General features: G+C 46.9%; 1 protein-coding gene across 1 annotated transcript in view; it reads right to left on the bottom strand.

The window, feature by feature from the left end:
* Window positions 1–24805, bottom strand: part of LOC149337696 (uncharacterized) — a 327912-nt gene that overhangs the window by 293091 nt on the left and 10016 nt on the right. The window contains exon 3 of the mRNA XM_089554495.1: window positions 16368–16569. Within this exon, the coding sequence (XP_089410621.1) occupies window positions 16368–16569 (202 nt within the window). The remainder of the gene's footprint in view (window positions 1–16367; window positions 16570–24805) is intronic.

Below are 24805 nucleotides of genomic sequence, written 5' to 3'. Positions count from 1 at the left end.
AGTACTGACCCCTGCACCCAAAGCCGTTCTCCGCGTTGCCGATGGCGGAACGCCTCATGTTGTTGGACTATGCACAGCCCGTGTGACCATATCCGGCCGCCATACATCCGTTCTGTTCTCTGTTCTGGACCAGTGCCCTCATGAAGTCATTCTTCGCCTCGACTTCCTGTCTGAGCATTCAGCCCTCATTGACTGCGCCACTAATGTTGTTCAGCTTGACCTTCCTCTTTCTGCTGAGTCGCCGTCCCCAGTTATACACCGTCTTTGTGCTGTCGACTTTGTCCGTCTACCGCCTCAAGCCGCAACTTACATTTCTTTCTCATCTGTTCCCCCTGTACCTGATGGTCACTACGTAGTCACTCCGGAACTTGACGTCGCCCTGACGCGCAGCATTGCGCTTCCACACATTGTATTTACAATGTCGGCCAACCGAGCGTACCTTCCGGTCCTGAACTTTGGTTCATCCATCCAACCGCTCCCGCAAGGCATCTCCCTCGCCACGCTGTGCCCTGCTGCCGAATGTGTGATATCAGTGGTGGACACCTGCTTACCTTCCACTCAGCAATGCCGGCTGCCTGCGGCCCCATCAACTGAGAACCCAACGGACGCCTACGCCGACATGATCGCTTCTGACCTACCGCCAATGCCAGCTCGCGATCTTAGGTGTCTCTTATCATCTTTCCGCGACATCTTCGACTTTGATAGCCGTGTTTTGGCTCGGACCTCTGTGGTGAAGCATCACATAAACACCGGTGATTCCGCTCCTCTCCGCAGACGTCCGTACCGAGTGTCCAGCGCCGAACGCACCGTCATAAATCAAGAGGTGGGCAAGATGCTTGCAAAAGACATCATCGAGCCCTCGTCAAGTCCTTGGGCTTCACCAGTCGTCCTGGTGAAAAAGAAGGACAGCAGCTGGCGCTTCTGCGTTGATTATCGGCACCTCAACCGCATCACAAAAAAAGACGTATATCCACTCCCAAGGATCGATGATGCATTAGACTGCCTCCACGGCGCCAAATATTTCTCTTCAATTGATCTTCGATTGGGGTACTGGCAAACTGCCGTTGATGAAAAGGACCGCGAGAAGACCGCCTTCGTGACGTCTGATGGCTTATACCAGTTTAAAATCATGCCGTTCGGCCTCTGCAACGCCCCGGCTACCTTCGAACGAATGATGGACTCCCTTCTTCGTGGCTTTAAATGGTCCAGAAGAATGGCCTGAGGGGCGAGTTGGTGCATGATGAAATGAACGGCGGCGCAACAAGAAGAACACGATGAAATGAACGGCGGCGCAACAAGAAGAACACAACAAGAGAGGGGACACCACATGCGTGTCCCCTCTCTTGTTGTGTTCTTCTTGTTGCGCCGCCGTTCATTTCATCTTAAATGGTCCACTTGCCTATGTTACCTAGACGATGTTGTGGTTTTCTCGCCTACTTTTGCCACGCACCTCGAGCGCCTCTCCAATATTCTGACAGTGTTTCGTAACGCCGGCCTTCAGCTGAACTCATCGAAATGCAAGTTCGGTCGTCGCCAACTCACTATTCTCGGACACCTCGTTGACGCTTCTGGTGTACGCCCAGATCCCATCAAAATTCAAGCTGTGAAGGACTTTCCTCTTCCAAGGTCGTCGAAAGATGTGCGCAGCTTTGTCGGCTTGTGCTCGTATTTTCGCCGTTTTATCAAAGATTTCGCCGGCATCGCTTGTCCCCTCACCGATCTTCTGAAGAACGACACCCCCTTTACCTGGGGCCCTGCTCAAGAGAACTCATTTTCATCCCTCGTCCATTTGCTGACCACTCCGCCCATCTTAACACATTTTGACCTGTCGTCTCCCACAGAGATTCGCACGGACGCCTCCGGATATGGCATCGGCGCCGTTCTAGCCCAACGTCAACAGGGTCAAGATCGAATCATCGCTTATGCCAGCCGCCTACTTTCAGCCGCAGAGCAAAATTACACCATTACTGAGCGCGAGTGTCTTGCCCTTGTCTGGGCAGTGGCTAAATTCAGACCCTACCTGTTCGGCCGTTCATTCGCTGTTGTCACTGATCACCACGCTCTCTGTTGGCTGTCTTCACTAAAAGATCCCACCGGTCGCCTTGGTCACTGGGCATTGCGCCTCCAAGAATACTCATACTCCGTCGTGTACAAGTCAGGGCGCCATCACCAGGACGCTGACTGTTTATCCCGATACCCTGTGGAACCACCTGACCTAGAGGACGCTGAGACCCTGCCCTGCCTCTTAGCTATCTCCGATCTTGCCGATACTGCCAACGAACAGCGCCACGACTCATCTTTACGTCCTATCTTTGATGGCATCCGTTCTGCAAACCGATCTCCGTCTCTGAACCTTTATGTGCTCCAGAACGGCATTTTGTATCGCCGAAACCTACGCTCCGATGGCCCTCCGCTCCTGCTCGTGATACCCCAACATCTACGCTCTTCTGTCCTTGAAGAACTGCACGACCTGCCGACAGCCGGTCACCTTGGCGTGTCCCGCACGTCCGCTCGGGTGCGGCATCGCTTCTTTTGGCCTGGTCTCTATCGTTCCGTCAAGCGTTACGTGGCCGCTTGCGACCTGTGTCAACGTCGGAAAAGGCCCTCCACTTTGCCTGCCGGTCTTCTGCAACCCATCGACATACCTCCGGAACCTTTTCACCGTGTTGGCCTCGACCTTCTTGGCCCTTTTCCGACGTCCCTCTGCGGCAACAAGTGGATCGCTGTCGCAACTGATTATACGACTCGGTACGCCATCACGCGTGCTTTGCCGTCCAGCTGCGCTACCGATGTTGCCGATTTTCTTCTGCAAGACGTCATCCTTCACCACGGCGCCCCTCGTCAACTGCTCACCGACCGCGGTCGTTATTGTCTATCCAGAGTAGTTCACGACATTCTTCGTTCGTGTGACACGCAGCACCAGCTCGCGACAGCTTACCACCCACACACCAATGGGCTTACGGAAAGGTTCAACCGCACGCTCACCGACATGTTAGCCATGTACGTATCGCCAGACCACCGAGATTGGGACGCAGCCTTGCCTTATGTGACATTTGTATATAACTATTCCCTTCATGACAGAACAGGCTATTCTCCTTTCTACCTTTTGTTTGGTAGGCATCCCACCCTGCCTTTGGACACACTCTTGCCGCCTTCTTCAGCCCCCACCACTGCTTACGCTCGGGCCGCCATCTCCCAGGCCACGCTGGCGCGCCAAATAGCACGTAGTAGGCTCCAAGCCTCTCAAGTTTCCCAAAAGTCAGCCTACGACCGCCGTCACCAGGCCGTCGTATTTACCCCAGGATCACTCGTTCTTCTCTGGACGCCCTCTCGCAGCGTCGGTCTCCCCGAGAAGCTCCTTTCGCACTACCGTGGCCCTTACCGTGTCGTGCGCCGTGTTACCGACGTGAACTATGAAATTGCTCCCCTTGAAACCTCGCCATCGTCCTCTGGCGCCACCACCGACATCGTCCACGTCTGTCGCCTTAAACCTTATCACGACGCCCATACGTCGCCGTCCTAACGCCGAGACGGCGTTTCAGCAGCCGGGGGTCCTGATGCGGGTAGACGACGACGACAAAGAGCTATGGCACGAGTGGGAAGAGTAGAAGAGGACAACGAAGTTCGGACTGTGTTCTCGGTGCCGCTCGCAGCTGTTCTTGTCTATTTGTAAATATCTGTAAATATATTCTTTCCCGAAACAATATTTTTTTTATAGCAAAATCCGATAGTTCGGCATTTCATGGCTTTGTTGCCACTTGGCCGGCAGCGAAAGATGCATTTATTTCTAAGAAATTTGGATTCGAAGTTGAAATAGTTTTTCCCGCCGCTCTGATTCAAACTTGGGATTTTGCTATGACGACACAGAACTAAGTGAAGTGAAACATGACATTCACATGACGTAACGCAGACTCCGTAATTTCTGGCGCCCAGCAGTGCGGCCCAGCAGCAGCCGAAAAGAAAGCTACCGCCAGCCGCACGTTGGAGGCATCTATCGGCTATTGCGGCCGTCGCTTCGTTTACATTTGCACCGGCGTTTTGCCAGCGTTACAATGGATCCCGTTCTCGAAGTCGTCAACGATGTTCTCGCAAATAGACGCCTTTAGCATACCGTGTACCTTGTTACCGTTAGCGGAATACCGGGAGCCCCCATACCGCTGAGAGCAAGCGCTGATTGGTCCAGGCGCTGCAGGAGTGCGTGTAGCTATCGGGTACGTGGCGCCATCTGGCGACGTCAAGGAGATTTGCGCATGCATTTGCCGCGCCTCAGTGATTCGTAGCTTCTCGCGTCCTAGTGTTGCTAGAACTATTGGTTCTAGCAACACTGTTTTGTCCTATGACGCCATGAAGCTTGTACTTGCGAGTTTGGCCTGTGGCGGCGATACCTGTATTTTGGTTCTTGCTCTTTTCTATGTTACAGGAGCTTTGTTGTCGGTATGAATGGCGTTTTTGTAATCAGGAGCTGGTATTCTGTCGATGCAAGTCAACTTCAATTTCTCCTCAGTGTCCCTTTAAGTTAAGGACAACGCAGCGAGCTATGGAATGAAAATAATAACTATAACCTGAAGAGGTCGGAAGCGGGCGTGAGTGGGTGAGGGAAAAAACGCGAGTAATTATATCCTAGTTGAAATCAAGAGCAATAAATGGGCTTGGGCAGGCCACGTAAAGCGAAGGCAAGGTAACCGCCAGCCCTTAAGAGCAACGACTGGATTCCAAGAGAAGGCAAGCGCAGCAGGGGGCCCAGAAAGATAGGAGGGCGGATCAGATTAAGATGTTTGTGGGGATATGGTAGCAGCAACTGGCGAAGGACAGGGTTAATTGGAGAGACATGAGAGAGGCCTTCGCCCTGCAGTGGGCGCCGTCAAGCTGATGATGATAAGGATGATGAATGCAATCCTGTTGGCAGCGGATGTCCCGGATAATGTGCTGGGCACTGGTTCGTTATAGTCCGGCACATCCCCTTGAAGGTGAGTGGATAAAGGTTTTCTTTGTAATAACTTTCCTTCTGCAGTTCCTTGCGCATGTATTAGATTAAAATACTCAACAGCACCCATTCATTAATGAAATAGGTTGATAAACGAATAGCATGGATTGGACGACAAGTTTTTGTTTACAGAAAAAGGTATCTTCTGTTTCGCTCCTGCAATATGGGGGATATCGGCCCTTCGCCTCTTCCATCCACAACCTCTCGCTCTGCCCTGCGGACCCTCCTGCGCAGGGCCTAGAGAACATCGAGACCTGGAAGGACTTGGAGACACTGCTGCGTTCGGAGAACCCGGCCCTGCAGACCATCGCCACCGGCCGGCCTACCAGTGTTTTAGTGTTATGGACCAGTGTTGTGGAACATTTGAGTGCAGTGCGGTCACGCGGGGAACCGGGCGCGTGCCCTGAATTTCTTTCAATATATTAAACTTTTTTTTCTCCCTCTTTCACCTGGTAAAAAGAACCACGCGGCCCGTGCAGCGCTTTGCCGTAGCCGCGGGTGACAAATCCGAGTTCCGCGCACCCGCCAGGCTGAATAATTGGAGTGAAGCAGACACTATGCTCTGTTAAGCGTCCCACAGACGCGGGTCGGTTTGACGATGTCGTAGGGTGAGTTGGGCGTCTCGAAAGCTACTGCGCAGTAGGGCGTCTGGCAGGCGACTGCCCGGTTCAGCGTCCCGTTTCTGTGTCTGTTAGGCTACTGCCTGTTTGGGCCATGTTCTGGAGTGTTTTTTTGAAGTGGCAGCCTAATGCGTTTCATGCTGAGCATGCTTAGATGTAGGAGGAATAGAAAAGATAGTACAGAGTTTGCAAAGCCGTCTGCTTAAAAAGTGAGTTTTATTACCTTGCCACCACACTGAGGAGTATTCGAGATGGGTTTGGTATAGTGACTCAGTTAACCGAATTTGCACATGACATTCTTCTCAGCATGGATGCCGGTAACCAAATCGATGCCATATTCATCGATTTATTAAAAGCGTTCGACACCGCCCTTTACTCTATATTGTTATGCAAACTAAAAGTAATTCTCAATAACTCTCAACTCGTTGATTGGATTGCCGATTTCCTCTCACACCGCTCCCAGTCGGTTCGCTTCAATTCCGTTGATTCTTCCTTATCCAATGCAACCTCACGTGTTCGCCAAGGCTCTGTCCTTGGCCCTTTGCTATTTTTGATCTACATTAATTATTTACCTGACAGTATAAGCTCAAAGATCCGTCTATACGCCGATGATTGCGTACTGTACCACTCTATCAACTCTGTCAGTGATCACCTCCTTCTGAATGAGTCTTTTGGTATGTTCCGTGACTGGTGCAATACGTGGCAGATGAACATCAATTTCAGCAAGTGGTCATGTCTTTCACTAACCGCCTATCATCTTCTAATTATGGCTATGCATCACTGCAAATTGTACATGAATATATATATATATATCTCTCGGCGTCGTTTTTTCTCACAATATGACATAGTCAAAACACATCGATTACATCACAGCTAAAGGTCTTAAAAAGGTAGGTTACTTGCGGCGCACTGTACGGGATGCTCCTAAAGAAGCCAAATTGCTCATGTACAAACCTATAATTAGCCCTATTCTTGAATACGCTTCTAATGTTTGGAATGCATGCAAGCAATGGGAAATCGACCAAATAGAATCTGTACAACGTAAAGCTGTCAGATTTATTTTCCGCAGCTCCGACTTTCATTTTTCACCCTCATCTGCGATGTCTTCCCTAAACTTAAGCCCGCTCGCATCCCGCCGGAAAACTGAGTCCTTAAAACTTCTTCACTCAATAGTCCATTCTGCTAATTGCCTTTCAGAGGGTTAGCGCATCTCGCTTTCAAAACCATCTGCAACCAGGAGCCATCACGATCCCTAAAAATTCCCTATCAGAGGAGGTAGCAAACCGAAAATCAGAAGTTTTTGCACCCAAAAAACAGCATGAAGGATCTGGTTTTTTGACAGCTAATCTTGAAGGTACTGGTGAAAGTAAGCAGTTCCTCATCAAAAAAATTTCGTGCACTCCTATCAAGCTTCTTCACATACGAGAGGCCAGGAGTCTAAGATATCCAACCTTTGTTTGCCTGCACTAACGTTTTCAAATACATCTTTTTCCAGCGCCAATACCAAAAAACATGGATCCCAACCTCCATCGAGGCAGAAGAGAAGCGAGGGCCGAATTCATCGAGAAAACATACGCTCCTCAAGCCACGACCGTGTATACAGACGCGTCTTGGAGAGGAGGAGATACCAAAATCGCTGTAGCGGCGGTGGTCGATTCGTCTTTACGCGAAATGACCAGCGCGTCTCTCCGAGGCTGCAAAGCTGCAGAGTCCGAGGAAGTAGCCGTTGCTCTAGCGGTGGCGGAGGGCTATAGAACCGGGCGGTCACTAACAATACTTACGGACTCTCAAACAGCCTGCCGAAATTACATGAATGGCAGGATAGGTCGTCACGCGCTCCGTATACTCCTCGCAGCGAGTGACAGAATTAAAAACCAGGAAGAACAAAACGACAAGATCCGACACAAAATTGTGTGGTTACCGAGGCACACGGGGGTGGCAGGGAACCGAGAGGCCGACAGGATAGCTCGAGGATACATTACTTTCCGAACTTCCGACGAGACCGCAGAACTCGCGCCAGCACCCAGGGAATACTCGGCCATACTACAAAACTATAGAGGCAGAAGAATGCGATATCCCCCACCGCACAAATCTCTCAGCAGAGAGGACAATTACAAATTGGAGACAATTACAAACAGGCTCTTTCCCAAACCTACATATACTAAACAAAATGCACCCTACGATATACACGAACAAATGTCCCTGGTGCGACGAAAAACTTACACTATACCACATCACATGGGCCTGCCAAAACATAGACGTGGTCCCCAAAATACAAAACCCGAGTGCGGAGCAGTGGGAGACTCTGCTGTCCAGCGACCGCTGCGAATACCAAAAAGGTCTGGTACAGCGAGCTCAACGGGCGGCAGTGGCCAGCGGAGCCCTGGACTGAGGGCAACCGACCACTGATTAGAGGCGGACGACTTCGACAGAGAAGGCTCCTGGGGGTAGAACCAAGACGTCTCTGAAGATGCCCCCAAATCGCAGGAAAAACCATTTGTGTAAATAAAGTTTTCCCTTCCTTCCTTCCTTCCTTCCTTCCTTCCTTCCTTCCTTCCTTCCTTCCTTCCTTCCTTCCTTCCTTCCTTCCTTCCTTCCTTCCTTCCTTCCTTCCTTCCACGCACTGTGGAGCGCTGGAATTCTTTGCATGGTAAGATTCGTGCATTATGAATCTCTGATTTTGCGTCGGCAATTCAGTCGTAGCATTGTATGTTGTTGTTTTTCAGCGTTTATATTTGTAATGCCTGTATTGTACCCTTGTATGCGTGGAATTGTTCCACATTTTATGTACCCACTCCTGCTATAACCCCTAGATTGGGGCTGCAGTATTTTCAATTAAAATATAAGCATTGTAGTCCTTTATTCTCTGCTACAGAGCGCTCGCATACATTTTTAATGTCAGGATATTCCAGATATAGCAACCTACTGATAGCAATGTGCACCTGCCGGCCAGTGTAGACTCCTTGTCTCTCGTATGTGAAGAAGCTTGATAGGAGTGCACGAAATTTTTTTGATGAGGAACTGCTTACTTTCACCAGTACCTTCAAGATTAGCTGTCAAAAAACCAGATCCTTCATGCTGTTTTTTTGGGTGCATAAAATTTTGATTTTCGGTTTGCTACCTCCTGTGATAGGGAATTTTTTATGGGTCAGAGATATTCGAAAATTTGCAGTAGTTCAATTATTAAAATGGATGTAATAGAGAACACTGCAAATTAGTCGAAACGAACGCATTCAGCTTTCCGAACCTTCGCTATTGCCATCAGCCTGATTGCACCCACTCCAGGGCAAATGTGTCTCCCATGCCTCTCCAAATGGACCATTTGCCAGTGCGGGCACGGTATCCCCGCAAACTTCTTAATCTCATCCGCCAACCCAACACACTGCCGCCCGCTGCTACGCTTTCCTTCTCTTGGAATCCACTCCGTTGCCATTAAGTACCACCTGGTATCTTGCTTTCAGATTGCGTGCTCTGCCCAGGCCCATTTCTTCGTGTTGATTTCAACTAGGATGTCATTAATCCGCGTTTGTTTCCTCACCTACTCCGCCCACTTCCGATCTCTTAACGTTATATCTATCATTTTCTTTCCATAGCTCGCTGCGTTATCTTCAACCTAAGGTTAATCCTTTTTGTTAGCCTGCATATTGCTGCCGCATACATGAGTACCGCTAATATGCAGCTGCTGTATACTTTTTTATAAACGGATATTGGTTAACTTTCGTTCATGATCTGAGAGAACTTGCTTTATGCGCCCCACCCTATTCTTAACTTCTAGCTATTTCCCTCTTCAGTTCCGGATCAGCGGTCATTACCTGCCCTAAGAAAACATATTCCATTACCATTTCCAGCACCTCGCTACCAATTCCAAAGTGCATTTTCCTTGCTAGACTGTTCCACATTACTTTTGTTTCCTGCGTGTTAACTTTTAGTCGCACCGTTCTGCTCTGCCTGTTCGAATACTTGACGAATAACCGGTGTGGTGGTCCAATAGGACCCGCCGTGTTTTTTTTCGATGGCAGCTAAAAAAAAAGCACGCTCGCAGGGACGGCTCGTTCTATCCTCCCGCGATGAATGTGACGGGAAAGTAGGATAGAGCGCCGCGACTTGGTCCATTCGCGTGAGGGCACTTATAATGCTCTTACATGGCCGCCGAAATCGGACACCCGGGTGGGGTACAGTCAAGTTCCCAAGCGCAGCCATAGCGCCCAGCACCGGCTGTCCTTGTTCTTGCAACCCATGAATGGGATCCACTTCCCTGCCGGGCTCAGACCGACTGACTAAGCCCAATACGCCTCGCCCCTCGGCCAACAGTGCTGTAGGTGTGAGCTGCCTCGGACCGTTCCACCTGCAACGACTCTGCTCTCTGCCTAAATGTGGCGCATGCGCACCTCGAACCGCTTCCCCCAATCACAACGCCCGTATATCGGCATATCTACTGCTACGTCGCCAATCGGTGAATGAGATGAAGGGACCACTCTACCATCCGTCACCTGTAACAGGCGTGGTAGCACGGAAGCGATGGCCTCGTCCTCTCACTTACGTCGCCTATTTGTTGCGCAGATAACTTATCGCTACCCACCATTTGCAAAGCGCACCAGCCATCGTACGTTGCTTAAGCTGCCGTGTCGGCAGTGTTTTTTAGCACTTTCATACAACTTCCTCAGTGTCATCCATAAGTTACTAACCTTGGCAGGTGGCGTCGAAGAAAATTACTCTGCTAACACCTGCTCTACTGACATATTCGACCAAATAATGGAAGCCTTTATATGAATACGTTGTGAGCAAGAAGCTTTCCGTGGCGAAATGAAAAGCATTCGTTCTAAATTATCTCAGGATGAAAAAACATTAAAGAAGTCAGAACAAAACACGTGCGAATCGCACAAGACTAGATCCTTTGCAGCAATTCGCAAATATGCTCGCGTTGTACGGACGCTTGCGCAGCAAACTCTCGGAGAAACTTCAAATTTAGCATCAAAGTGGCTGACTTCGACGATAGATCAAGACAATTTATTGTTTTTTTATTTGGCAGAAGCTGTCAATGAAACATGGGCCGAATTTCAAACTTGGTTTTAGAGTTAAGTAGGGAGAATCACGGCGAAAATGAGTGCCACGGCTGTTGAAAGCGCGTAGACGCTCGGAAAATTTGAAAACAACAAAAATTGGCCGATCACAGTAAAATTTTCTCAATTTAAAACTGGAGAAAACATTTATTTTCCATAGAAACAAGAAAAGCTGACCACAGAATCTAAGAAGGACACTCAAAACCTTCTTTCCTTGTCACAAAATTGCTACCCGAATTTGCAACACTCTAACTACAAACATACAAACTCCGTCATAATAAACTAATGAGTGATATCACTTTATATTTTGAATCATCGCAGCGGCGCAGGTTACTTCAGCTGCTTTTCCGCTTGTGCCTGATTGTGGCGTGGAGAACGCGCTCGTCAAGGGGGCATTTCTGCACTTTTTGATCGCTGATGCGGCTTTCACGTCCGCGTCAACACTCTTTACAGTTTAGTTATTGCAGAAACCAGAAATTGCGCGCTAGGCTGCCGTGGTTCGCACGGGCTATTGTCAGCCACCGTAAACATAGAGACAGCATTGCCTTGCGCCCGATGACTACCGCTTCGCGGCGCAGGTGGGAGTCCAGGCCACGCGCTCCACCATCCGTGTTAAGTCTGTGTGAGGCTGTACAGGCTCCGAAGACTTAACACGAATACAAAAACCATAACCCCGTCTGCCGCAGTCATCGGGTGTCACACAATGCTCTCTCGAGGTTTAAGGCGGCTGACCGGAGCTGGGGCACAGCTTGATTGCCTTTTTGTCTTGTGCCCGATCACCGCGTGGACAGCACGCTCGTTACCGGGGCGTTTCTCTCCGTGTTGCTCCCCGATGCCGCTTCGCAATCACTGTAGCACGCGTTGCAGTTTCCTTTTCAGGGGAACCCGAAATTACGCGATAAGATGCCTCTTCTCACGCGGTTTGTGAGTATTCCCCAAAGGCTTCTGATCTAACGAAAAAAAAAAAGTTATGAGCAGCGTGGTGCGTTAGTAGCCTTCGAACCAAAGTGACCAAGCGCGGGAGCTGAGGGAGCTTAGCGCGCAATTTCGGGCTCCACGATCAGAAAAGTGCAACGCTTAGCCCGAGCGTGCGAGGCCGCAGAGGCGAGCAAAGGAGCCTTCTGTCAACTGACATTAAAACTTATATTATTCCCTCCCCAACGATAAATTGTTAGAGTGCATTGAGGAGTGCATTGATCAACTTGGAGTGGTGGCTTTCTAGAATTCTGCAGGAATATCGGTTGGTGCTTTTTTAGAACTTTTAACTTTTTATCTAAATGCAACTTTCGCGAAGTGGGAAGACAGCTTTTATCTCCAAAAAGAAGGAATTTGCGTTGGTTCCTGCATTGCTCCTATTCTTTGTGATTTACTTTTACCCAAATATGACCGACTACTGCGCGACAGTCTTGAAGGAACCAATGTTTTTAAAGTTTTTAGATTTGTAGATGACTTTTTAGTGATTCTTATCATCAGCTCTGGATTTTACGAGGATGATGTTTTTATTACACTCACCATTTTTCGTGAGGGTCTTAAACCATTAACTCTGACGCACGAACTTCCGGAAGATGGAACAATTCGCTTTTTAGATCTAAAGATTGTATTTACTGACAACCACGTGTGTTGGGCATATGAACCCCGATCTAACAAGCCACTACTTCAATTTCAATCAGCGCATTCCAAACTGGTTAAGAGAGCTATTGTTAATTCATGTTTCCAGAACGCCCTGAAAAAATCTTGTGAGCACTTACAAGGCTACAGTTTCGCTCGGCAGTCGTTCAGGCTAACGTCAGTAGGCTAAACGAAGCATTTACAGATATCTGTCGCAGAGGCCTTGCTCAAGCACGAACAAAAAGGCGAACATTACCCCGAGACAGTATCATCAAGGAAGCAGAAAAAGACGGCAGTGATTCCCTATATGCATACATTCTCGCACAACCTAAAGAAGCTAGCGCAGCGTTCAGACGTTCGCGTAGCCTTTTCCGCCCCGTGTAAGCTCTCCATCCTTAGTCGCATGAGTTTTCCCGTGACAAAGCCAATGATTGCATGAAAGAAAAATCATCAAAACAGGTATGTAGATTGCACTGAAGGAATAGTTTATGAACTTCCGCTATCTTGTGGAAAAATATATGTTGGACAAACAGGGCGTTGCCTCAACGACAGATTAAGGGAACACAAAAATGATTTGGCTACCTCCAAAGACCGCAACCTGCCGCTTCACTGCTCTGAATGCACAAAAGAAAATGAGGAAGTGTGTAAACCGATGTTTCATAAGTGCCGAACTTTCAGAAGAAGCAAGGACCGAACCACGAGGGAAAAAATTCAGGGGGCACTTTGACTGTCTAAAGTGGGTAGAGGCGGAAGCGATTTCCGCACCACCTCCGCTGTTTCTGTGGCACATGTGGCGTCACATATAATTGACTACTAATTACTAAGTGATGACAAATCACTTATTAATGGTTAATTACTGATTAATACCTGAATACTAATTAAGTGCTAATTAATTACGCTTAAGCTTCGCCTTTAGGAGTGGAACGCGACAGCGCGTTGCAGCGCTGCCAGGGAGTCCACGGAACACCACCCGTTCAGCGCGATGCCTTGCCCTTAGAACGCAACGCTTTTTGAGGAAAGGAAATGGCGCAGTAATTCTCTGTAATCTCGGTGGACACCTGAACCGCACCGTAGAGGAAGGGAGGAAGTGGGAGTGAAAGAAGATAGATAAAGAGGAGCCGTAATGAAGAAAATGAAAATTGTATTTGAGGAAAGGAAATTACGCAGTAACTGTCTCATAAAATTCAGGGGGGGGGGCACTTTTCTGACCTAAAGTGTGGTCACTGATGCCCCTAAGAGTGGAACACGACAGCGTCTTGCAACGCTGCCAAGGAGTCCATAGAACGCCATCGCCCATTCGGTTCTACGCCTCGCTCGTCAGTAAATTGGTTTTTGAGGAAAGGAAATGTATCTGTCTCTCATTTGTTGGACACCTAAACCTCGCGGGAAGGGAATGGAGGAGGATGAGAGTGAGTGAAGACACCGTGTGCACTAGACGCGCCTTTGTTCATTCCAAACCATCGAGCTGGCATGGCGGAGTGGATAGCATGCTCGTCTCTCACGCCGAAGACCGGGGTTCGATTCCTGAGCTAGACCAATTTCTTAATCGGTTTTTATTTATTTATATGGCCTGACTAGTAAAGCTAATTAGGCTAATTGGGTAATTAAGCAATTAACTAAGCTCAGTTCCACTTAATTGGAGCATCACTATACGATCCCTTGAAGTGGTTGCATGGTTACTAGCCAAAGTACAATTGCCCCCGTTTGAAATTCGCGCACTGTTACGTCACGACCGTTTCCACCAATTGAAAAGCGTGACATTTTCTGTCGACAACTGCTGCTTACAACGATGAGACATTAAAGGCTTCCGCCTTAATAACTGAGGCCCAAAGGACATCAGCTCTGGGCGACCTTTGCGTCAGCACCCCTTCTGTCGCGCTGTCTGAAAAAGAACGGGCGTACATGGCAAAGCGTGCGACACGTCATGAGGTTTTTTTTTTAATTTTTTGGCGCATTTTACCAGTTCGCCGCTTTCGCGCATCTTGCCATATGTATATATACATGTATTTTCCATGAATAAATTTAGATGTAAGTCCGCGCTGTGTGTGTCTTTTCTATTTGTGTCCCTGTCTTTTGCGCTGTTTTAAAGAATCATGGTTCACCAACTAGCCTGCACGTCTACCCTTGTAAGCCATAGTGAAGGACCGCGGAAAGTTCGACCACCTGGTGTTTTTGCACGTGCACTGACATCGCAGAGCACATGAGTTTCTGAAATTTTGCCCACATCAAAATTTTGACCTCCATAGACGGGACCGAACCCCCGTCTTTCAGGTCAGCAACTGAACGCCATAACCACTGAGCCTCAGTGGCTGCTTATTACGTGCTTATTTTGTGGTGCTAGTTGATTTTCTTGTACTCTTTCTTAATGAAGCCAACTTCTTTTTGCAGGTGATGAAATATGACATGGCATTTTGATGGCGTCAACTTTTGTGCAAGTCATTCTATATGACGTCACGTTTTGATGATGTCCACTTATTTTTCCGAGTCGTCCTATGTCATGACAATTTTTTTGCAAGCCAGTCTACGTCATGTGACAGTTTCTTAATATGAACATTTGGCAAGTCATCCTGTGTCCAATGACACTTCGTTAATTATGGTTTCTAGTTACATACTAAAACACCTCGTTATATCCAAAAGTTCGTTATATGCGGTTTCTAGTTATGACATGCTACGACACTACGTTATACCCAGTATTATAAGCAATTCAATGTCACGTTACAGGTTGTTATATCAAGTTTCATGTTACGACGTTTTACTGTATTCGTTATAACCATTTATTCACTTGCATTACTACATACTATATCGACATTACACAATACTTCCTACACAAACAATTTACGGACGCTATCTGCCGGCACTTCGTGGCACGACCTGCGGGCACGGTCTGCGGACAATTTCTGGTGACGGCTTTTTGATGTCATGAAACATAGAAAGCTTTCGCAGTAATATTTTGACCACCTTGGTGGCTTGAACCTGCAATGGCAATAGACAGCACACACCCGCCTTTTGCATTTCGCTTCCATCGAACGCGGCTGCAGCGTTGGGTAGCCACTAGGAGAAAGCTGCGGAGCAAGCTCGGATACTCACTCAGAGTCCCTTGTTTGAGCCTAGCCCCTGCAGCTGCGTTTCAATGAAGGAGAAACGCAAGAGACGCCCGTGCGCTGTGCGATTCCAGTGCAAGTTAAAGATCTTCAAGGGCTCTCGATTATTCCAGAGCCCTCCACTACGGCACCTTTTCCTGCTTTTCTCTTTCACTCTCTCCTTCCTCCCTTCATTCACGCCATAGTTCAGGTGTCCACTGAAATGTGAGACAGCTATTGCGCCATTTACTTTTCTCGGAAAACAATTTTATATTTTTAATTCCAAAGAAGCTCAGCACTGCGTCCCTCCCTAAGGAAAACTAAAAAAATTGGTAGGTTATGAGCCGTCCAAGAACACGCTTTGCTATTCCTGTAGCTGCAATTGCTCTGCTAACCTCAACGCTGATCTGCGTTCTCTTATCAGGGACTGCCCCGGCAAGGCAATACTCCGGTCCCGTTCCGCCTCCACATTGCATGTCCAAAGACAAGAAGTGCGGACAACCTGTGTCCTCAATGCTCTGCTGGGTATCATTTCGGCGTCTGGAGTCCTGTCAAACTTAAGCCATCTGTCTTAGACTCAAGCAAATCTTTCAAATAGAGGTTGAGGAATGAATGAATGGGGTGCAATTTGTTCTTACAGCTTTACAACGGAATAGACTGACATTTTTGCCAAGGCGATAAAAAAAACATTTTCCACTGAAGGTTGTCAACAGATGCCAGACATTGATAATAATACTTCCTATGTGACAGCTGCACGTAAAGGTGACAGACCTGCAAGCACCATCGTAGTTTGCGGTTTTGGCATCTGTCCACAGCAGCGCCATAGATCCGCTAACCTGAACGAAACCGTCTCCCACCGCTTGAGAAATGGCTTTCAGTATTACACAAATTGCCTTCACTGCTGCTTCATCAACCAAGGCGACTCATTTTCTCGTTGAAATTTGTTAGGGACCGTCCTGGTTGCAAACGTCGCACTTCTAGCCGGTTGCTGCAGAGGGTCGTAACTGGTACCTACCATATACTCCGTTTTATCATCAACATAGATGCTTATAATGCGAAATCCCGGCAGAACGAAATTGTCCGTTGTAGGCACAGGCAAAGCGTTGTCGGCTACATGGTATTTTCTCATACATAGTGCTTCTGTGCTGCCAGGAGACTTCGGGTACCGGTAGTCGTAGTAGGCGATATCTTCGACGTTTCTCATCTTCATGTAAAACCTGCAATGAGACACGCATGTAGACGCGTGGTTAATAAGGCATAGTGTGGTATTTTCTTGACTTTTTATTATGCTACACCTCGTAAGTTATTCGCAGTGAAGTGGAACCTAATACTTCGAGAACATAGTTTTCAGGCTTGACTGGTCCGCTCGCGTGGATGTGAGAACTTGTCGAAGGCTTCACTTCCTTGGGCTGTGAACGACTAGAAGAACACAGTAAAACCTAAAAAGTATGCGTAATTCAGAGTTCTTTCAAAAAAAGGAATAAAGAGAGGAATTTGTATGCATAATGGAGTACCTGTATCGTTTAAAAATACTTCGGTTAAGGAAATAGAAAATTATGGAGTATGCTTATATAGCTGCGTCATGACTATCTTAACCAAGCTTAATAATCCCCTCAGTCCGAGCCAATATACGTTCTGACGTTCTGAAGTAGGTTATCATGCAGTGAATAGATTTAAAACTTGCCCATAATTTAAACTTCGCAAGCAAGTCGTTAAGTTCGTACTGTTAGATTTCCTCAAAGCGTTTGATGGAATCGCGCATACTCTCTTCCTTCTCATATATAAAGCTTATAATTTCGAGAAGATTAGGAATGTGGTGGAGCGTATCTGGCTGGTTCTCTCATACAATTAATAGAGTTTACCAACATCCCTCAAGAGAAAAAATTCAGGGGGCACTTTGACTGTCTAAAGTGCGTAGAGGCGAAAGCGTTTTCCGCACCACTTTCAGTGCTTCTGTGGCACTGGTGGCGTCACATGTAATTGAGTACTAATTACTAAGTGATGACAAATCACTAATTAATGGTTAATTACTGATTAATGCCAGAATACTAATTAACTGCTAATTAAGCTTAAGCTTCGCCTTTAGGAGTAGAACGCGACACAGTGTTGTAGCGCTGCCAGGGAGCCCACGGAACGCCACCACCCGTTCGGCGCGATGCCTTGCCGTTTCAACGCAACAGTTTTTGAGGAAAGGAAATGGCGCAGTAAATCTCTTGTCATCTCGGTGGACACCTGAACCGCACCGTAGAAGAACGGAGGAAGTGGGAGTGAAAGAAGAAAGACGAAGATGGCCCGTAATGAAGAAAATGAAAATTGTATTTGAGGAAAGAAAATTACGCAGTAACTCTCTCACATATCTCGGTGGACACCCGTCAAAATTCAGGGGGGGGGGGGGGGGGGGGTGCACTTTTTTGACCTAAAGTGCGGTCACTGATGTGTGGTTAAGATGTTAAGCTTCGCCTCTAAGAGTGGAACGCGAGAGCGTCTTGCAACGCTGCCAGGGAGTCCATAGAACGCCATCGCCCATTCGGTTCTACGCCTCGCTCGTCGGTAAATTGGTTTTTGAGGAAAGGAAATGTATTTCTCGCTCATATCTCGGTGGACACCTAAACCTCGCCGGAAGGGAAGTGAGGAGGATGGCAGTGAGCGAAGACACCGTATTCACTAGACGTGCCTTTGTTCATTCCAAACCATCGAGCTGGGATGGCGGAGTGGATAGCATGCTCGTCTCGCACTCCGAAGACCGGGGTTCGATTCCCGTGCTCGACCAATTTCTTACGAGGTTTTATTTATTTATATGGCCTGACTAGAGAAGTTAATTAGGCTAATTGGGCAATTAGGCAATTAACTAAGCTCAGTCCCACTTACTTGGAGCATCACTATATGGTCCCTTCAATTGGTTGCATGGTTACTAGCCAAAGTACAATTGGTCCCGTTTGAAATTGGCGCACTGTGACGTCACGACCGTTTCGACCAACTGAAAAGCGTGACATTCTCTGTCGACAACTGCTGCTTACAACGATGAGACATTAAAGGCTTTCGCCTTAAAAAACATTGAACAGCTGCGTCTTACCGGCACTCACCTATGCGGCAGAAATCTGAAGGCTAAAGAAAGTGTTCAACTTAAATTTAGGACGACGCAAAAGGTATAGCAAGGAAAATAGTAGGTGCAATGTTAACAGAGAGATAGAGGGCAGAGTACGTCAAGGAATAAACGCAGTTTATTAGCATCATAGTCGAAATCAAAGAGGCGAAATGAGCTTCGAAGGCAGGATAACCGATGGTCATCAAGTGTAACGGACTGCATTCGCGACGGTGCTAGTGTGGGTTAGTTGGTGTAACGTCGCATAAAAAAGAACAGTGCGAACACAGGACGTGGGAGAGGCGCTGACTAACAGCTGAATTTTATTAGAAAATTTTCATAGAATAAGTAGCTTGATGCGAGTTGCCAGCTGACCAGTCCACTTCAGGGGCGGTGTAAAGGGCTGAATGAAGGAGACATAATTGCACAATTCATAAATGCAATAAAATTTGGACAAAGTAAGACGGTCTTAGAATGTAGACAGAGTGACAAATGAAAACTGGAAGCAACAAGATATGTGGCGACAAATGGACCGTGCATCTTAGGGGTTGGAGGTTCGGTAAAAGGTGTGAAAGGAATAAGAGGCTAAAAAAGAATAATTTACATGCTATAAATGTTCTCAGGAAGGAGAGATTTCTTCTTTTGCAGGCAGGCTGTCTTTTTGGTTAGTAGGTCTGTGGACGAGCTGCTGAGACATGTGGCGCCGTAGTTTCGAATCAGATGTGCTTCATGAACTTTTGGTGTGCGTTTTTCGGCATATCAACTTAAAATCTTCGTCCTGCCGAAGGCTGGAAGGCAGGAGCATTTCTTACAGTGAACAGTCAAGCTGCTGCCTGTGCCAGGCTCGAGCAAGTTCGGATCTTCCCGCAGACGGACGTTGATGGATCTTCCCGTCTTTCCAATATAGGATGCTCCTTATGATAGCGGTATCTCGTAGAGAACCGGAGTCACACATGAGCTCAAAAATGGAAGTCTATGCTTTATCGTCCATTTGTTTCAGGCCGGATCGTCAGTCATAAAAGTTTATCGCTTTTATAGTTTATATAACATGATGGCTTTTTTCGGCCCATAACATCACCCCTGCTGTTTACTGATCAACTGGTAATTGACCTCAAGTCAACTTATTCTGTGCGCATCTTCGAATAAGCTGGTCTTGTTAGTCAGCAGCTCGGTCGTTCGTCTTTACCTAGACCTGTGTATGCGCTGTTCCCTTTTTCGACTGAATTCCAGAAGAAGACAAGCTGAGGCTATGCGGTGTGTAGTACCGTTGCAAACTGTTCTGGCACGGGGCAGTTTATTGGAAAAATATGGGACAGGCTTTGGTCCTTCAGTGAGCATAGTCAGGCTCATGATGATATTGCATTTTGGGTACCGCCAGATGATCAGCGCCGATGAATTCTTTAGAGGCGTTTTGAGTGTCCCGACAGCGTCTCGTTGCTACCCAGCTTATTACGAAGCCGTGAGCATGGGGCAAAGGCTCATTTGATCTCAGACGCTCTGGCCTCGCCTTCAAAGCACGGTAGTGCGGAACCATGCTTTGAAACGGCAGTTTTGTAAAAGACCTTCGTGGTAACGATTAGCAACGCGAGCTTCCAGAGAAACTTCTAAACGCTAACGCGGACCTCGTTATCTCGGCCTTAGAGGTAATGTTTACTGAGATGAAAAACGTTCGGTTTCTCAAGAGCCATAAGAAATATTTTCCCGTGTCTAGGTGTTCTCCTGTGTTCTCCTGAACACAAACAAGTATTGTGCATTTTTAGGTCCAGAAGTTTTTTCCTCTAGAGCTGTCCTCACATTGCTTGCGAAATATCCATGAATGTCTTATCGCGCACAATTAGCACACACTTGCAGATCAGACTGCCTGCTGTAACACAATTCATCATCATCATCATCATCATCAGCCTGACTACACCCACTGCAGGGCAAAGGCCTCTCCCATGTCTCTCCAATTAACCCTAACTTTCTGCCCTCCCCTTCTACGTTTCCCTTCTCTTGGAACCCACTCCGTTACCCGTAAGGACCAGCGGTTATCTTGCCTTCGCATTACATGCCCTCCCCAAGCCCATTTTTTCCTCTTGATTTCAACTAGGATATCATTAACCCGCGTTTGTTTCCTCACCCACACCACGCTCTTCCGATCTCTTAACGTTAAACCTATCATTTTGCCTTCCATAGCTCGCAGCGTTGTCCTTAACTTAAGCTGAACCCTCTTTGTTAGCCTCCACATATCTACCTGATAGGTGAGTACCGGTAAGAACTACCGGATACAGCTGTTGTATACTTTTCTCTTGAGGGATATTGGCAAACTGCCATTCATGGTCTGAGAGAACCTGCCATATGGGCTCCACCCCATTCTTATTCTTCTAGTTATTTCCCTCTCATGATCCGGATCTGCGGTCACTACCTGCCCTCAGTAGACATATTCTCTTACCACTTCCAGCACCTCGCTACCAACTGCCAACTGCTGTTCCCTTGCTAGACTGTTGAACATTACTTTGGTTTTCTGCATGTTAAATTTTAGCCCCACCGTTCTGCTCTGCCTGGCTACCTCATTGATCATGCTTTGTAGTTCTTGTCCTGCGTGACTTAGCAAGGCAATGTCAGCAGCGAATCGCAAATTACTCAGGTATTCTCCATTAACGCTTATCACCACCCCTTCCCATATCAGGGTCCAGAGTACCTCCGGTAAGCAAGCGGTGAATAGCATTGGCGAGATCGTGTCTCCGTGCCTGACACCTCTCCGTATTGTAATTTGATTGCTGACTTTATGGAGAACTGTAGTAGCTGTGCAATCTTTATAAATACCTTCTACTATTTGCATATCACTCTTCCACACCCTGGTTTCGTAATGCTTGCATGACAGGTGACTTTTCCACTTAGTCAAATGCTTTATCATAAGCAATAAAGGATATATATATAGGGGTTGGTTATATTCTGTGCATTTCTCTATCACCTGATTGATAGTGTGAATGCGATGTATTGTCGAGTATCCCTTTCGAAAGCCTGCCTGTTCATTTGGTTGACTGAAGTCTAAGGTTGTCCTGACTCTAAGTGCAATTATTTTAGTAAATACCTAGTAGGCAACGAACAGTAAGCTGATCGTTCTGTAATATTTCAAGTCCTCCACGTCTCCTTTCTTATGTATTAAGATAATGTTAGCGTACTTCCAAGCTTCTGGTACTCTCGAGGTCACAAGGCATTGCGTATACAGGGCGGCTAGTTTTTGGAGCACAATCTCCGCACCGTCCTCCATCAAATCTGCTGTTACCTAATCCTCACCAGCTGCTTTCCCCTTCTGCATTGTTCCCAACGGGTTCTTTACTTCATCCTTCGTTACTGTAGGGATGTCCCATTGCTGTGCTCGACTGCCTCCCTCAGTAACTTGATGATTACATTCGCTACCGTGTAGATTTGTGCACAACTCTTCGGCTACTTTAACTATCTTATCCATAACAAAATTACTTATTATCAAAATTAACTGCTAGAAATCAGAGATATCTTTGGCCTCTGGGCCCAGGAATGCGAGTTGGGCTAAGTGACCTCCTTTAAAGGTCGTTTAAACTTGCTTGTTGCAAAGAAAGTGTTGAAAAGCAGCATCATTGAAGGAGTGAGAGTATTATCTGATTTCCAATGGCACTTAGGCTGCAGAATCGGCTGCAGATCCCCGTTTTTCTTTTCAAGCCGTGGAACCAAATGTCCCTTGAATGCCCGAAGGGTGTGATGAGAATTTAGGAGATATCAGTAAATGCATCTCGTTTACCTTGATTTGACGCCAGCGAAAAGAGAGATGCAAAGTAGGTTAGACATCAAGTGCAGTCTTAGCTCTCGAAATGCGGGTTCACACACTTTCTCCGCACATGAGCAAAGAGACAGGTCCAACGAAAAAAAGTGAAAATTACCCAAAAATTTGTTTTTTTACTAAAATCCAGTACATCTCTGTTGCTGTTGAGTAGAACACGCGCTGGCAAGACGCCATCAATCGCTTCGAGACGCCTTTCGGACGATCTGTACTCGTCTTTGTTTCCATCTGTTGGTCCTTGACCACTGTTGCCTACAGAAAATCTTGGCAAACCAGCCACCCAACACGTTATCTAGTTAAAAAATTGACGCTAGGCCCCCTGGGTTGGGGGCTTATCTAGCATAGCGTGAGCATAATCAGATATTCCTTATTTGTGTTTCCCGGTAATCTTCCTCAATACCTCCTCAATACCTCGTTGCATTTCTGCATTGGTAAGATTCTGCGGAGCGAATACTCTTTAAAATATTTTTTTTTCAATTTTCAAAGCCTTGCTAGGGCGTGGAACAAAAGCGAGGATGCTTCCTGGGAGAGTAGGATTAACTCAAGCAGGCGGTAATCAGGAGCCGAGGTCGCAGCGTTCCTGCTGGCCAGAACTGCCTTCGCTGATGATCCTGGGAAGCCGCATCCCACTTTTTTTTTTCTGAGGTGCATCGACACCGAGTAGCCGCGGGTAGCCAGGTTGGATTGATTGCGACCACCATGTACGACGGACCAGGCTGCTCTTTCAGGGCTTCAAGTTTCTGATTATCCAGAAGTCTGTAAGTACCATACCCAACAATCCCAGCGAAGGAATTTTTGAATGGGAAAGGGTTCATGAGCGTATTTTTGTAACACTCAACACACCCGCAGATCTCCTGTCGGCGGGCTTGCATTTTTCCGTACTAAAGCTTTGGTGTTCGTCACAGGCGCCCGAGAACCGGTTATTACGGCGGTCTTAATTGCTCGATCCGAGCGACGGAAGGACTACCAAAAGAAAACTTTGGTACCCGTCGAAAGAATGCAAAATTATCTTCAAAAATTTTATATCAGCACTTTAAAATTTCCTAATCTTCAAATTTTTTCTCCAAGAATGTTGGACATGTAGCATACTTCGGTTCTCCCTTAGGTCGTCAATAAAGTAACATGGCCCCGAACAGATTCACAATAGAGACCGCCATAATCACCCTGAGCACACAGTTTGTGCTCGTATTTGCCAGTCCGTTTCTGTCTCACAGAGAATGGTATTTTTAGCATCTAGCAATCCTAGTAATGCTATAGTGCTTGAGACGTGCTTTCACCCTAGATGCACAATCTTGTTTCTTGATCGTGTATTACTCGTCAATCTCAGGCTTTTGTAGATTTTCAAAATTGTAAGTGACTTGAAAAACGTATTACTAAAGGCTACTGTACTTGGTTTACAAAGTTCAGCTCACCTATGGCCAAAACAAGTGAAAATAATTGCATCATGCCTTTACCCTCATCTTCGGAAATGGCTAACTGCTCCAGAAAACGCGGACAACGCAAGCAGGGGTGCACAGATTCCGCGCGTCATGTACATTTCTTCAAACTAGCACAGCTTGCCGTTCCACTAATGCATGCCTTTACCATCCAGTGAGCGCGCTTTCAATCTGGTGTTTTTTTGCCCAGTTTGCGCTTATGTGCTGTGCCATGAGGTGGTAAGATAGGCAATCATGTCAAAACTGCGTAATTAGTTTATTAGTTATTAGTAATTATTTATTAGTATAGTGATGCAAAGTGTCCGCGTGTGCTATGCCCCTCTGTGTAATAACCTCACAGTCTTTTACTGCAATTATTGCTGCCGATTGTGGATATCTGTTTCCTTATCCGTATCCACTTTTAGCAGTGTTTTCTTTTTTTCGCCTCGTGCCACCTGCAGACTTGTAAAGGATGGTGAGACCCGTCAAGCGGTGTATCATTCACTGCTTTTTTCTCACCATCCCCAGTTTGCATGTGCAAACAGAAATAAGGATTGATTGATACCGACAGTGAAGCAGCACAGTCGTGCTACCAATTCAGCAGTACAAATCTCAGGTACATAGTGACACCACATTTTTTGCTGACCTTGCGAATCTACGGGAAAATACCGCTGTTCACAACACAAGACACTACGAATATTGGTATGTACCTTGTCCACGCACAAATTACGGTTTTCAAACTCTCAGGTATGTGTTGCCATCTTTCCTTAATAGTAACGCTTTCACTAATCAATCCATTCTTTCCGTTTCATATAACGCTGTCAGAAATATGTTCTTACAAAAGAATGAATCATATCCAACTGTAAAATAAACAAAGTGTCCATGTGCCGTGATTAAACTATCATTTTCGTGTGTGTAACAGTACCGAGACTTTTCTGGTGATCTGTTATGAAGATATTGTACATATTTGTTATTTCATGCATTCTCTTGTTATTGTTTTACTGCTGTCTGTCATCGCCGTGCCAAGCCGCTACGGGAGATGGGAGCTTTGTCAAGCCGCGTGCGCGGCTTTTTTTCCTTTCTCCTCAGCCATTGTACATGACTGAAATAAATGCACTGAACTGAACTGAACTGAATTACCATCCGAAACTTTGGTT

Source organism: Amblyomma mixtum, chromosome 7, assembly GCF_055824585.1.
Source record: "Amblyomma mixtum isolate Tamu chromosome 7, ASM5582458v1, whole genome shotgun sequence".
NCBI lineage: Eukaryota > Metazoa > Arthropoda > Arachnida > Ixodida > Ixodidae > Amblyomma > Amblyomma mixtum.
The sequence above is the reverse complement of the archived record's forward strand: the minus strand, read 5'-3'. Positions and strand labels throughout refer to the sequence as shown.